The following is a 13,258-nucleotide window of genomic DNA, read 5'->3' on the forward strand; positions in this document are numbered from 1 at the left end:
GGGACCAGCTTTGATAAATAAAGTCTCTTTAGTTACATCAGAAATTGTGTTGTTTCAACATTGCGTCTGATGTAACTAAAGAGACTCTCAAATTTAAAAGGCGAGTGCAATGTTAATTAATAAAAAGATTTTACAAATATAATCATTCTAATTATTAATTTATCATAGAAATTTCCACTCATTTCTATTTGAGGGAAGAACTAATGCTACTACTTGATATTACTGATGAATAGTAACTGTAACAGATTTTTAAACTTCTGAAGTTTAGTCAGCTAACAAGAAAGAAGTGATTTTCCTGGGAGCACAAAAATTTAATAATTTTTAATAGGAATTGGAGAATTTTTATTAAATTTCTTTATATTATTAATATATTTATATGGTAAAGGTAAACTGCAGCCATTATCAATCCACTGCAGGATGGAAGCCTCCTGAAAAATTCATGTTGAGAGAAAAGGACCATAATCTGCCACGCTGGTCCAGTGTGGGTTGGCAGATCGACCGTATTTAGCAGTCAGGGGCTTGAACTCTGGTCTACTCAAAGAGTGTGTACTACTGCACTCCTGCTCCTGATCACTTGGCTATCTAAGCCTGCATATTTATTAACTACTTTTTATTTCAGGGTTGTGGAAGCCATTCGTTCTTAGTTTTCTTCTTTTTTTTCTCTTATTTCCAAAAATTTTTTCATTTGTCTTATAAAGTCAAAGGTTCTTTATTCTCAGCCTTTTTGTTTTCCACTTGATTAATTTAAAAAAAACTTTTTTACTTGAGCCATTTGGCATTATACCTCCACAATTATTTTGTGTGAAATTTTATCAACAGTGAAATAAATGTAGCTTTTTTTTTGTTAAGTTGGAAATAGTTAATTAGTTATGTAATTAGTGGTTTTTCAAGAAAAGAAGAAAAAAATATTTGTTTCCAGTTTGACAATTAGAATTAAATAATCATTTTAGGTCATAATTATTCTTAGTTAGAATTGTCTTAATCAGAATTATGAATACTAACTGTGCTTTTCTTTTTTTTGTTAAACAGATCGGCTGTTTTATGTCTACACATCAGGTACCACTGGCTTACCTAAAGCTGCTATTATCAGGCATAGCAGGTGAGATATTTTTTTGATGGACATAATGAATATTAGATTAATAGAAGCATGTATTCATGGCTCTAATGACAGGAACATGGGGCATTGGGATCCTTACCTATATAGTGCTGTAAGGGCATTGTATAGGAGTAAGGATCCCAGTCTTGTTCACGGTTAGAACAAAGAAAGGTGAATCTCCAGATAACTTTTATATTTATCATAACATATTAAACTGCTTAAATGATGCAGTTTTGCAGTAATTAAGTTATTTTAAATGAAGGAACACTAAACCCAGGTGCTGGTATCAATATTTTAGTTTTATTGAAATATACTAGAAAGTACAAGTCCCTTAATCCAGGACTCTCAATTTTGCTAAAATTTTATAGGCTATGATTTGGGTCTTTTATAGAATCCTTCTTCCAGCCAAATGAGAGAGCTAAAATTAAGAAAATACATACTTGTTACTATACATTGTTAAACTATATACAGGTTGAATGCTTTATACAGATGACAATACATTCTGATTAATTAAGTTATTGAATGGAATTGACTCGATAAATCATAACTGCATTTAGGAGCATACTAGAGACAACACTACTTTTCATAATATACAATTGTCTCAATACTAAATACTACAGTAATATGAATGAGCCATTGAAACAATAAGATGGCTTATCTGATTAAATGCATGTGTTTCATCAAGTAAGTTCTGTTTAATATCTTGATTAATCAGAATGTACTTTCATTTGTATTATGACATTTAACCAATAAATAAAGCCAATAATATATAGCCATAAAGCCAATAATATATATAGTTTACTTTCTTTGATGAAAACATGAAAGGTATTAGAAACTTTAATATTTACTATTGTGCATGGTTGAAGGTTGAGGAGACAGAAGAATCTTGTTGACTTTTGACTTGAATTTCTGTAGATTATAATTTTCAAAAAATACATTTGACAGAAGGTTATTCTAAAGCATTGCAGTAGAAGGAATAAATGAGGAAGAGAAGTTAATTTGAGTTTGGAGCTGGATAGTAAATGGATGTTGACTGGTTGCAGCATGTGTTCAAAGCAGTTTAGAAGAGAACAGTGGAATTGTTGATGCCAATTCAAAAAAGTGACAAGAAGTATCTATGGAGAAAGCATGCAGCAGGGAATGAATGTCAGTGAGACAGAGTGGACAGGCTTTGTAAGAGAGAGAGATTTTTAATTAAGCTATCGCCCTCCTTTGAATAGTCTAGAAGCTTGAGAGAGTTTTGGGGGATACTACTTAGATGTGAGAAGAATATTTAGTGGTAGGGCAGATTTGAGATTTGTTAACAATGTTTTGAAAACCAATGCTGAGAGCAAAAAATCTTTTGATGCAGAGCTAGAATTATTTGTAATGTGCTTGTGCCAAGAGGGATTAGAAGTCTGGATAATCTTTACTAGAGATAAATGATCTTGTCAAGTTATCTGTGTCATCAAAAATGAGCATGGAAGCAATAGACTCCTCTTTGAAAAAATAAAACAGAACACTTAGTTTTAAAAGGATTGAAGTTAACTAATATCTTTAGATTAAAAAAAAAAAAAAAAAGAAGCTTACATGGTATACAGTAATACCCCGAAGTTACGCGATAGGTGGGTCCGACGAAAATCGCTTAAGTCGAATTCGCGTAAGTCGGGGTACAACTTTGCATATAAATTTTGTTTAATTGGGACCAAGGACTAACAAAAACACTAGTTTAGAAGAAAAATATTAATAAAATTGGAGTTCTTTATACATATTAATACAAAATATGTATTAAAAAAATAAATGACTTACGTAAAAAAGTTATTTCAATGTCAATGGCTTCATAAAATCTAACAAATTGGTCTGACAACACAGAGACTTCTTTTTTTAACGCAGAATTTCTTCGTAGCAAGCTAATAATTTTTTTATTCCTTGCTTTGTAGCTATAACGCGTTCTTCGTTGTAGTCTGTTTTCTAAAATTTTTAAGCCCTTTTCAATTGAGCTGAGACCTTCTGTCAAGTTTGCAATTGTCATGTGTTTTTTGCCATTGCTTCATTTAGGCCTGTAGCATGTGCAGTATCACATGGTCTTTCATTTCGCTCAAAGCGTTTCATAATTTCATATTTTTTCTCTATCGACAGAGGCGGACTGGCCATAAGCCTTACCGGCGAAACCCCGGTGGGCCTGTGTGATTTTGGCCATAAACCATAGTATGAGGCCACTATAAATTTTCACGGGTAAGAATTTTTGACCCAGTCCGCCTCTGTTTATCGATAATTGCTTTTCGTTTTTTCTCTGAATCTGCAGTGTCTTCACCAGTACGCTTCCTTTTCACACCTTTTAAGTATTCTACTCATTTTTAGGGAATAAAGCACAATTACAAAACGAGGAGGCATGCTTGATACGCATAAACAAAGCTGCGCGCATGTAGCAACTGAATAAACAACACCATAAAGGCAGAGATACACTATTAACACTTCACATTTCTAGGGGTTACTATCATAAAACAATAAAAATCCATTTGCATTTCTGCTAGTGGAATCTGTTATAAACTGGTAGTAAACTCGATCTAATTGCATACCGATAGCTGGAATTGTGTTGGTTTTTACGTTATTATGGTGAAATGTGTTTCCCCTAAAACAAATACATTTTCAGAATCTTCTCTTCATTCCTATCGTGTTGCATTTGGTTGGGGTGATTCTGCGTTTGACTGCCATTTCTTGTAAACACAAAGGCGAATCGTGCATAAGCCAATTCGGTTCGTGTTATATTATAAGATACTTTACCATATTTATAAATAGTGTATGATCGAATTCGTGTAGTGTAAACACGTGTTATACGAGGACTGACTGTATACGGCTCGACCAACGCGATCCATTTCTCTCGTGAAAACGATGTAATTTCCGACAAACGTTGAGCACGAATTCGAATGCACACATATAAATATGACAGTTGGAATACAAATTCTTGTATATGTGTGCAGCTCATGCGCAGTAAAGTTGAATTTTGTTCATCTTTCGCTCTCACTCTCCGCACCGTATATCGATAACATATGAAAAACGACCTTGAGGATAGTGGGCGGCAGTGTTGCCAAACGAAAAAATCAAGAACCACGTAACTCCGAGTTCGCGTAAGTCGGGGTATTACTGTATTTACCCAAATAAACAAACAGCTTCAGTGTTCTCCCCAGAAAATTTTGCCAGCTGGGTGGCATTATGAAGTAGCCAGTTGGGGAAGTGTAATACTTCGCAATATAGGTAGTTCCCAGTTTACGAGTTCTCAGGTTTATGAGGTTTTTTTTTTTTTTTTTCAAGCATCAACAAAATCAAAAATATGAACATTAATTGCAAAAAATGAACGTTAAACATTCATAAATATTGCATTTCAAACCATGCACGTAGCTATACAGTACAGTGTATCCTGATGTACAATATTAATCTGTTCCAGAGACACCATCATATTGTGAAAATATCGTAATCTAAACCCATTAACACACTGCATTTTGGTAATTCATTCCACAACCTCGGAGGTTGAAATTTTCACTATATAACTGTCTAAAAGGTAATTTTTGTAGTGTAAATTGTATTAGTTACCAATTCAAATCATTAAAATGCACTACACTTTCATCATTATCATATGTTCTGTTATAAGAACCAATTTTGAACATTTCTTATAACAGAACAGAATGTAATATTTTTGTGATATTTTTCTAAAGCACATTTCTGAAGGTTATTGGGCTTTTCTGATAGTGCAATCAGTTATAAACAGGTAGTAAACTCGATGTTATTGCATTTGCGAAAATACCGATAGCTGGAATTGTGTGGTTTTTTACGTTATTATGGTGAAACCTTCAATCGTATAAAAAACAAATAAATTTTCAGAATCTTCTCTTCATTCCTTTTTTTTTTTTTTTTAAGCTTCGTAAATTTGTTACTCTGCGCAACTCATGCTAATTGCAATTTGTTTATTCCGTAAAAAAAAAAAAAAAAAAGCACCTCCGTAGCCAGTTGGGCAGGAGCAGCAGTGCGTAGCACATGCTTCTTGATTAGCTCGGGGTTCCACCCGTGCCCACCAAATATGGAGGATGCAGAAAGGTCAGGGAATGACCACCGCATATCCCCGGAGCAATATGGCCTTAGTTGCTAATGCTCCTAAAAACCAAACAAACAAACAACATCCGTTAAAAAAATGCTTATGCATGCTATTGAAATTTAAAAAGAAAAGATTATCTTTGAAATACTGTAAATGCCTCTTGAAGCATTTCTGAAGAAGACGACTCCTTGTACAACAAACCAACAAGTGCCGAGCCAATAATCAATGAGTATGCATTTAGTCGATGATGATGATGGTGAAGAATAAACATTCTTTAACATTTGTAAGTCATAAATAATTTCTCTATTATTATAATTTGCTTGATTTTACAGGCTACATTTTCATTTCTTTGGATAAATCAATCATTGCTTAAACATAAACTAATTTCATTGTTGATAACGTAACCCCTATTTTTAACATTATATCTATGGAAAATAAATTCCTGCTTTACGACCATGCGCTACGAGCGAATTAGCTTGTAAAGTTGGGAACTACCTGTATTATAAAATTTTCTGTTATTTATAAATGTAACTTAAGCGATCCAGAGCAAAATTTAATTGCATAATTTAACATTATGTGCTCCTGTCACGTGGATTGAGATCAACGAGCAGTACCATACGGTACCACAAGAATCGCACAAATTTTAGCTGGACAGTCAGTTAAATTCACCAGGTGGTGTGCCCATTCAATAGATCCTGGGAAGAACACTGAGCTTAATTGAAATAGTCACTCTTAAACCATGTGAAAGTAGCAGTGCTGAAACTCTAGCACATTACATATCAAGATAACTATTGCTGCTGTTACATTCATTTCATTTTCTGTTGTAATAACAAAAAGAAAAATTTATTTAATCAACCAATCAAATTAATTAAACAAGGGGAACCTACCTTTGCTATGGGAAGAGCCCCTCAGCCCTTCAAGAGGTTGTCATAATGGTGTGGCCTGTGTTATACAGAAAGGCTAAAGGAATCTATCCCAAAGACAAGTTTCATTGTGAAGACAAAACTTTGCCTTCAAAATGAGTTGCAAAGCTATTGCACTAATTTCAAATAATATAACACATATTAGAGTAGAAAACAACACACACAGAAAGATAGTGACACTGGCTGAGATACGTCTTCATTCACAATGACTCTAGGAAAAACATAAAAATAATTTCAGAAACTACACCAAATAAAAATTTTTCTATAATTAGAAAGACACAAAACTTCAGATTTTATTCCTCATCATCAGTTAATGTGGGCTCTTTATTTTCAAGAGGACTCCCACATGAGCCCTACTACTGCCGCCACCACAAAGTTATAGTGCATATGTTTATTTGTTTACAAAATTAAAGAAATATTGAAAAAAGAACTTTTGTTTTTATTTGTAGAATTTGGTGGATTTTTTATTTATTTGCCAGGAAGTGGCCATTAATTTTTACTTGAAAAAATGAGAGAGATCTTTGTAAAGATTGTTTTTATATTTTGTCTCTGTGAAGGAAATTAATTTCCAGTTCAATAAAATAAATGATAAAGACAAGAAAAATAAAGTTCAATCTTTCTTACTTCAGTAATATTGACTCTAATGCATTAGGGCTTAAAGCCTCAAGCTGTGAAAATATCGTACACCATCAGGCATCTCTCATATTGTGAAGATATACTTCAAACTGTTTTGCCATCATTACATCACTTGGGTACCTACTCACCCACCGAAGAAGGGCCAAATAGCCCTGAAATGGCACCAGGGGGAGCCTGATGATGTCCGGAGTTACCAAGAATAGGTAACAGCCTTCTTCACTGAGGAAGCATTGCCTATTCGAGGAGTGTGAGTTTTTGAGTGGTGTGAGTTGGAGTTACTGTCCCTTTCATTCTTCTACGCCGTTTCTTTTCCTCTTCCACTCCTACTATTACTTTCCCTCTACTTTTTTGCATTTCTGAGCCTAATGGGGACAAGTGGATAGTCGAGTTATTATCCTACACATATACAAAATAGCCCTGAAATGGTGGTATCCGCTGAGAATAAGTAACAACAGTCTTCTCCTACGAGTGAAGCGTTAATTATTCGAAGTAGTGCAATGTCATGGCAACTCGTCGTGAAGGTATTCACAATATGAGATGTAACTTAAACGATGCTGCTATTGCAAAATTGCTAATCTATATTTAGCTGTGTATAAATGATGCAATTGCACTAAAATACATTCAGTAATATTGTTAAATATAAGAGAAATTCTCATACCCTACTATAGGAATGCTCTTCAACCAACACTCACCCCCAACTTATCTAGTTAATCCATTATGGAAAAAAGGTTATTATGTGATATTATCCATAAAATTTATTATCAATACATACGGTTTTATTAAAAAAAAAACTATTCTTGTGTTCAATTCCCATTATCTATCAACTGCTGAGAAATGAAAAGCGAAGCGTAGTCGATGCATACTGAACCACCCAAGACTAAACCAACTCGCAATCACAGGCCGGGAATCAAAGACAATTGTCAAATTTTCCTCATTATTTTCAGTTAAAACTTCTTTATAAGTGACTAAGTTAGTTATTTCGGTTGAAATCTGTGCTCACAAGAAGTAAAATGATAAACTTAACATTATCCACTCTCTTATAAACCAAATTTAATACTACACCACGTCAAGATTATTTTTGTTAACCAATGTGAGTACCAATATTCACACATGCGTGTAAAGGTCCATGAATCCAAAATGATGTATTGTCTACGAACATTATAGAATTAAAATTTAAATTCATTTCAAGTGTTTCAGCTATTAAAAGTTTTATATATTCATTTTGTATATTAATAACTTTAGCTTTGTTAAAAATAAAAACATGGTTCTCATGGCTGGCATGAAAGGAAAGTTCAGAAGCACCTGTCCTTTTTGCCCTCACTGATGCCTGGTGCTGTTGTATTTGCTTTGAAAGGTAATATTAATATACAAAATGAATATATAAAACTCTTAATAGCTGAAACACTTGAAATGAAGTTAAATTTTAATTCTATAAATGTTCATAGACCATTCCTTATACCTTTTATCAGATTCTAAAAGGGCATCTGTGAACCAAAAAAAGTTATGAACCATAGCTTTAAAGTATTTAAATAGAGTAATGAGTTGTTTAATCTACAGTCCACAGCTAAGGCAGTTCTCATCTCATAGAGACAACTCTGGCATTCCTAGCCAGTTACGCAATAGCTTGTTTGCTACTTTGCCTTCATTTTGCCAGTACCAAAACTATAAACCTAAAATCCCACTTATTAATGGCTTTATCAGAATAAACCAGACTAATTTAAGTGTGACAGACTATGCAAAAAAAAATTATTTTATTCATTCCCATTAACAAAGCAAAAATTATTACATGCAAGGATCTAGTGAGACAGTATTTCTGAAGAAATCGATCTTCAACTGAGTTCTCCTTGAAACAAAAATTTCTATTAGTTTGTAAAATATTTTTCTAATTTCAGAAGTATTAAAAACACAAAGCTGACTGAATCAATATATATATTTTTTATGAATAGATTAAGGTTAAAACTTTTAAAGTTTCCTTGAAAAATCATTTGACATATATTTTCTTGATTTATTATCTCTGCAGGAAAACTATTTAACAACAAATGGCATTTACTCTTAGTTGTTACAGTTTTATAAATTAAAAACTTAATAATGTTACAATTAAAAATCATAATTCAGGAGAAATTCAATTAAATAGGCATCACCATTTAGTAATAGTATTAGTAGTGGCAATGATTCAAGGAAGCAGCCGTATGTGGCATCAAATAATACTGGCCAATAAAAAATTTTTTTTTTTTTTTGTACCTCTCGAGTAAAAGTTGCAGATTCTAATGGAAATTGATCTGCTGATTCCAAAAATACCAAAATTATGGCTTTATAACATCTCCATTAAAAGATATATTGAAATTTTATTAACTTTAATGAACAACCAATTTCAAATATCATATGCTATCTTAAAAATTAGTCTTTTTATTTATTTTAAAACAATTTAAACATATATATATATTCTATTTCCTCAGAAATGTTTGCCACTCAGTTTTTCTTGTAGTCCATTCTTTTTCTCTTAAGAAAACAGTAGCAATCTCCCAATGGCATTGGCAATGCATTTCAATCTTGGATATGACCTGATGACAGCACTCCCCTTTGCTTATCACTTACATCTCTCAAATTTTGAGGAAAAAACTGAGATGGAATGAAAAAAAAAAAAAAAAACGAATTTTCAAAGACATTCAACATATCTTTATAACATTGTAAAAGTAAAGTTAACACCAGAGATTCATAATTATCTTCTCTCCTAAGAAATCCATGCACAGCTGCTTTAAATAATCACTAAGCTGCTAGTTCAGTATTTTGTATCTTCAATTTAAATACATTATCTTTGAGGAGCTTCTTCATTTGAGGCCCAATGAAAATACAGTAAGACCTCCCGTATCCACGAGGGATACATTCCAAGACCTACTGTGGATATAAGCAAACATCTGCTGACCCCCATATGTAACATGATTTTCTTGTACATATAATAAAGTTTAATTGATAAATTAAAAACACAGTAAGACATTACCAACATTAAATACAGTAATAATGAAGTACAGCAGACTCTTGATTTACCATGATTGGATTAACTGGGACACTTCAAGACTCCAAATTAAAAAAAAAAAAATCAACCAGAAATCATAAAATTCAAGTACTAACTAGAATAGGTATAAACAGATATTTTGATATTTTGCAAGTCGTAAATAAGTGACAAGAACCAGCATTATAAGTCTTCATTGGGAGGTTAGTGTACCTATTATCTTGCAAACCCCGCTATCTTCACACCTAATGCTCAAAACGAAAAAAAAAAAAAAAAAAAAGAGACCAAATGTTTAGTTTGATTTAGTGTGTCGCATCGATTGTTGTGTTCCGTCGTACCGCAAAAGAACAAATTTTTTTCATCATTTATTTCAGGGATGTCAGAACTTTTTTTTTTTTTTTTTTATAGTAACTTTTTTTTTTTGTTTAGAAATCGCAGAAATGATGGGCAAACACGAGTTGTGCTTTCAAATTAAACAAAAACTTGTTTAATTTGAAAATCTTTAAAAACCGTTAAATCTTTAAAGAACCATTATAACGTTGGTGACCAAACCATATGCGATATTGTAAAAAATAAAGGGAAGCATCGTATTGGACACAAGAGTAGTACGTGTTAAGATTTTTTGGTTTTTTTTTTTGGTTTTTTGGGAATCACAATTCCAGTTATCGGCATTATCGCAAATGCAATAATATCGAGTTTACCAACTGTTTATAATAGATTGCGCTAACATCAAAGCCCAACAAACCGGAAAGTGCAAATTGTTTTTATTTTTTTATGGTAGTGACCTCCAGAAATGTGTTTTAGAAAAATATCAAAAAGGCATTCAAAATTGATTCTTATAACGGAACACATGATAATGGTGAAAGTGTAGTGCAATTTCCATTATAAAAATGACCTTTTAGAGAGATAAATAGCTTAGTTATATAGCGAAAATTTCAACTTCCAAGGTCTTGGAATGAATTATCAAAAAAAAAAAAAAAAAACCAACAATGTGTTATTGGGTTCATATTACGATATTTTCACTATACCACCATTTCTTTATTTCTACAGGATGCAAAATACGTTTCCACAATTTTTTTAAGTTTGCGCCAGCTGGCGAAATCTTAAGTAAAGTCGAATTTCCATAAGTTGAGTATTACGTAAACTGGGGAGTGCCTGTATATAATTATGCAATCCAGTGTGTATTCTTATGACATGTATTTTGTAACTAAGGGTGTGTATACTCACTTAATGTCTAGTATACTTAATTATCTCTTTATTTTTTTTTTCTAATACTTTATTAGCTTATTCCTTATTATTTTATTCTTTTATCCCTTTGGTTTATTCAGGCAGCCTTGCCTTTATATTACTGTGCTGTGACAGGTAGTTGCAACTACACTATTATATAATCATCATCTCTGTGTTGTAGTAAAGATTTCTCTCTGTTCTGCACACAAATTTTGCACAGACCTTCCTTTTCCTTAAATCTTGCAGAATTTGATGGATTGTCTCCTTATTCATATCCAGCTAATCAGCCATCATTTTGATAGTTAAATAACTATCTCTTGCCACAATTTCCTGAACTTTTGCAACACTGTCCTCATTTTGAGAGGTTGATGCATGCCTAACTTCTTGGGTCATCGTGAACATCCTTATGTCCATCTTTGAACTGCTTATACCATTCAGACACACTTAATGTTTCATCACCATAAACAGTTTTTAATATTTCATACATTTCTATTGCAGATTTTCCCAGTCTAAAGCAAAATTTGTTATTCATTTGTTGCTCCAAGCAAAACTGTGACATGGAACATTAATGCTACTAACAAAACTGGTTATTACTTGCTACCTGTCAGCCTGCTGCACAGTCTTTTCTGTCTGTTGAAGGAAGTTTGAACCCCAACATATCACTTACATTTATTTTCAAGCTTGTCAAACATGACTGCAACAAAACCAGTCTGGAAACTTTATTGCCACATCTCATATTACAGTATTTTACCATCATTGTTAATTTCTTTATTTTTTGATTTTGAGTGCATGTGTGCTCATGCATATACATATAGCAACATTAATCTAGTATTTTTGTGACTTTATTCTCGTTATTTAGGTTTGTATGGGTAGGAACAGCCATGTGGTATATGATGCTGATGAATGAGAATGATGTTGTGTATACTGCCCTTCCTTTATACCATACAGCTGGAGGAATGATTGGTGTTTCTCAAACATTGTTATTTGGAAATACCTTAGCCATTAGGCAGAAGTTTTCTGCATCCAATTTTTGGCAGGATTGTATAAAATATGATTGTACTGTAAGTTAATTCTTTTTTATTTGCAGCATATTTTCTTTTCCCTGAAAATTATATTCCTTAAATGTTGATTTTTGCACTTGTAAGAGATTACTTAATCTGGAATTAAGTGTAAAAAAAAGTTGCAATAAGCATGCACATGGTTTTTGGTGAAGTGGATAACACAGTGATTCAGATTTTGTTGGGAGTATAAAGAAGTTGGTTTATGCATGAGTACTGCACGTACATCATTTATACTACCCAGATAGTATGAATGCATTGTTTAATTATATCTCATATTGTGAATACCTTCACAACAAGTGGCTGAGGTATTGCACTGCTTTGAATAAGTAACACTTCACCAGTGGAGAAGGCTAATGTTACTTATTCTCGGTGGATACCACCACCCAGACTGCACTGTTTCAAAGCTTGTTGGCTTCTCATTGGTGGGTGGGCAGGTACCCTGTTGTTGCAGTAGTGACAACCCAGTTATGAAGTATAACTCCACAATATGAGATATTGTGGTTTAATCTAAAAATATTTCTTGGCTAAATGCTAAGAGTATGAAGAAGTTGATTTATGCATGGGTACTGCACATACATAATTTCTACTACCCAGGTAGTATGAATGCATTGTTTAATTATATCTCATATTGTGAATACCTTCACTACCAGGTGGTGGTATCCACCAAGAATAAGTAACATTAGTCTTCTCCACTGGTGAAGAAGACTAATGTTACTCCAGATCTCAATAAATTTGTTCAAGGTCTAATCACCTCTGCTAAAAATTAGTCACTACTGGGGCCCTTCCAAGGATAACCAAGCTATAATGAACAAACTAAACAATATTAAATTAAATTAACTAGCAAGAGCTGCTCACCTTTGGGAAAAACAAAGCATAGAACCCTGCAAGGGGTGGTACAACTGCAGCTAGAATAAAACAAACACCATGCACAAATACAGTAGCAGTGGCACATGTTTTTAATTTAACAGTGTTTTTCAGTTGCATAGTTATCCATGATTATTCTGCTTTCTAAAGACAAGCTATGACCGAAATATGACTGTTTGAGATTCATAGTAGCTAATCCCACCCACAGTATCATTTGCAAAAGATTAAATGTATGTGACATGTAATAGTATCTGTTAAAGTTATGCTATTGATTAGTTGTCATAAAAAGTTCTGCTTTCTGTTTGATTAATTGAGACTTAAATCAGCAATAAACAAATCAGCTAAAATGTTTAAAATAGTTTAACCTTTTAA

At 32.9% G+C, this 13,258-nt stretch overlaps 1 protein-coding gene across 1 annotated transcript in view; it reads left to right on the forward strand.

Moving 5' to 3' along the window:
- Fatp1 (Fatty acid transport protein 1) overlaps positions 1 to 13,258 on the forward strand; it is a 259,281-nt gene that overhangs the window by 167,362 nt on the left and 78,661 nt on the right. Inside the window, exons 5-6 of the mRNA XM_090371137.1 lie at positions 1,030 to 1,099; positions 11,821 to 12,022. Coding sequence (XP_090227263.1) covers positions 1,030 to 1,099; positions 11,821 to 12,022 — 272 coding nt within the window. The remainder of the gene's footprint in view (positions 1 to 1,029; positions 1,100 to 11,820; positions 12,023 to 13,258) is intronic.

The sequence above is a fragment of the Mastigoproctus giganteus genome, chromosome 4 (assembly GCF_048544385.1).
Source record: "Mastigoproctus giganteus isolate SK-2022 chromosome 4, ASM4854438v1, whole genome shotgun sequence".
NCBI lineage: Eukaryota > Metazoa > Arthropoda > Arachnida > Uropygi > Thelyphonidae > Mastigoproctus > Mastigoproctus giganteus.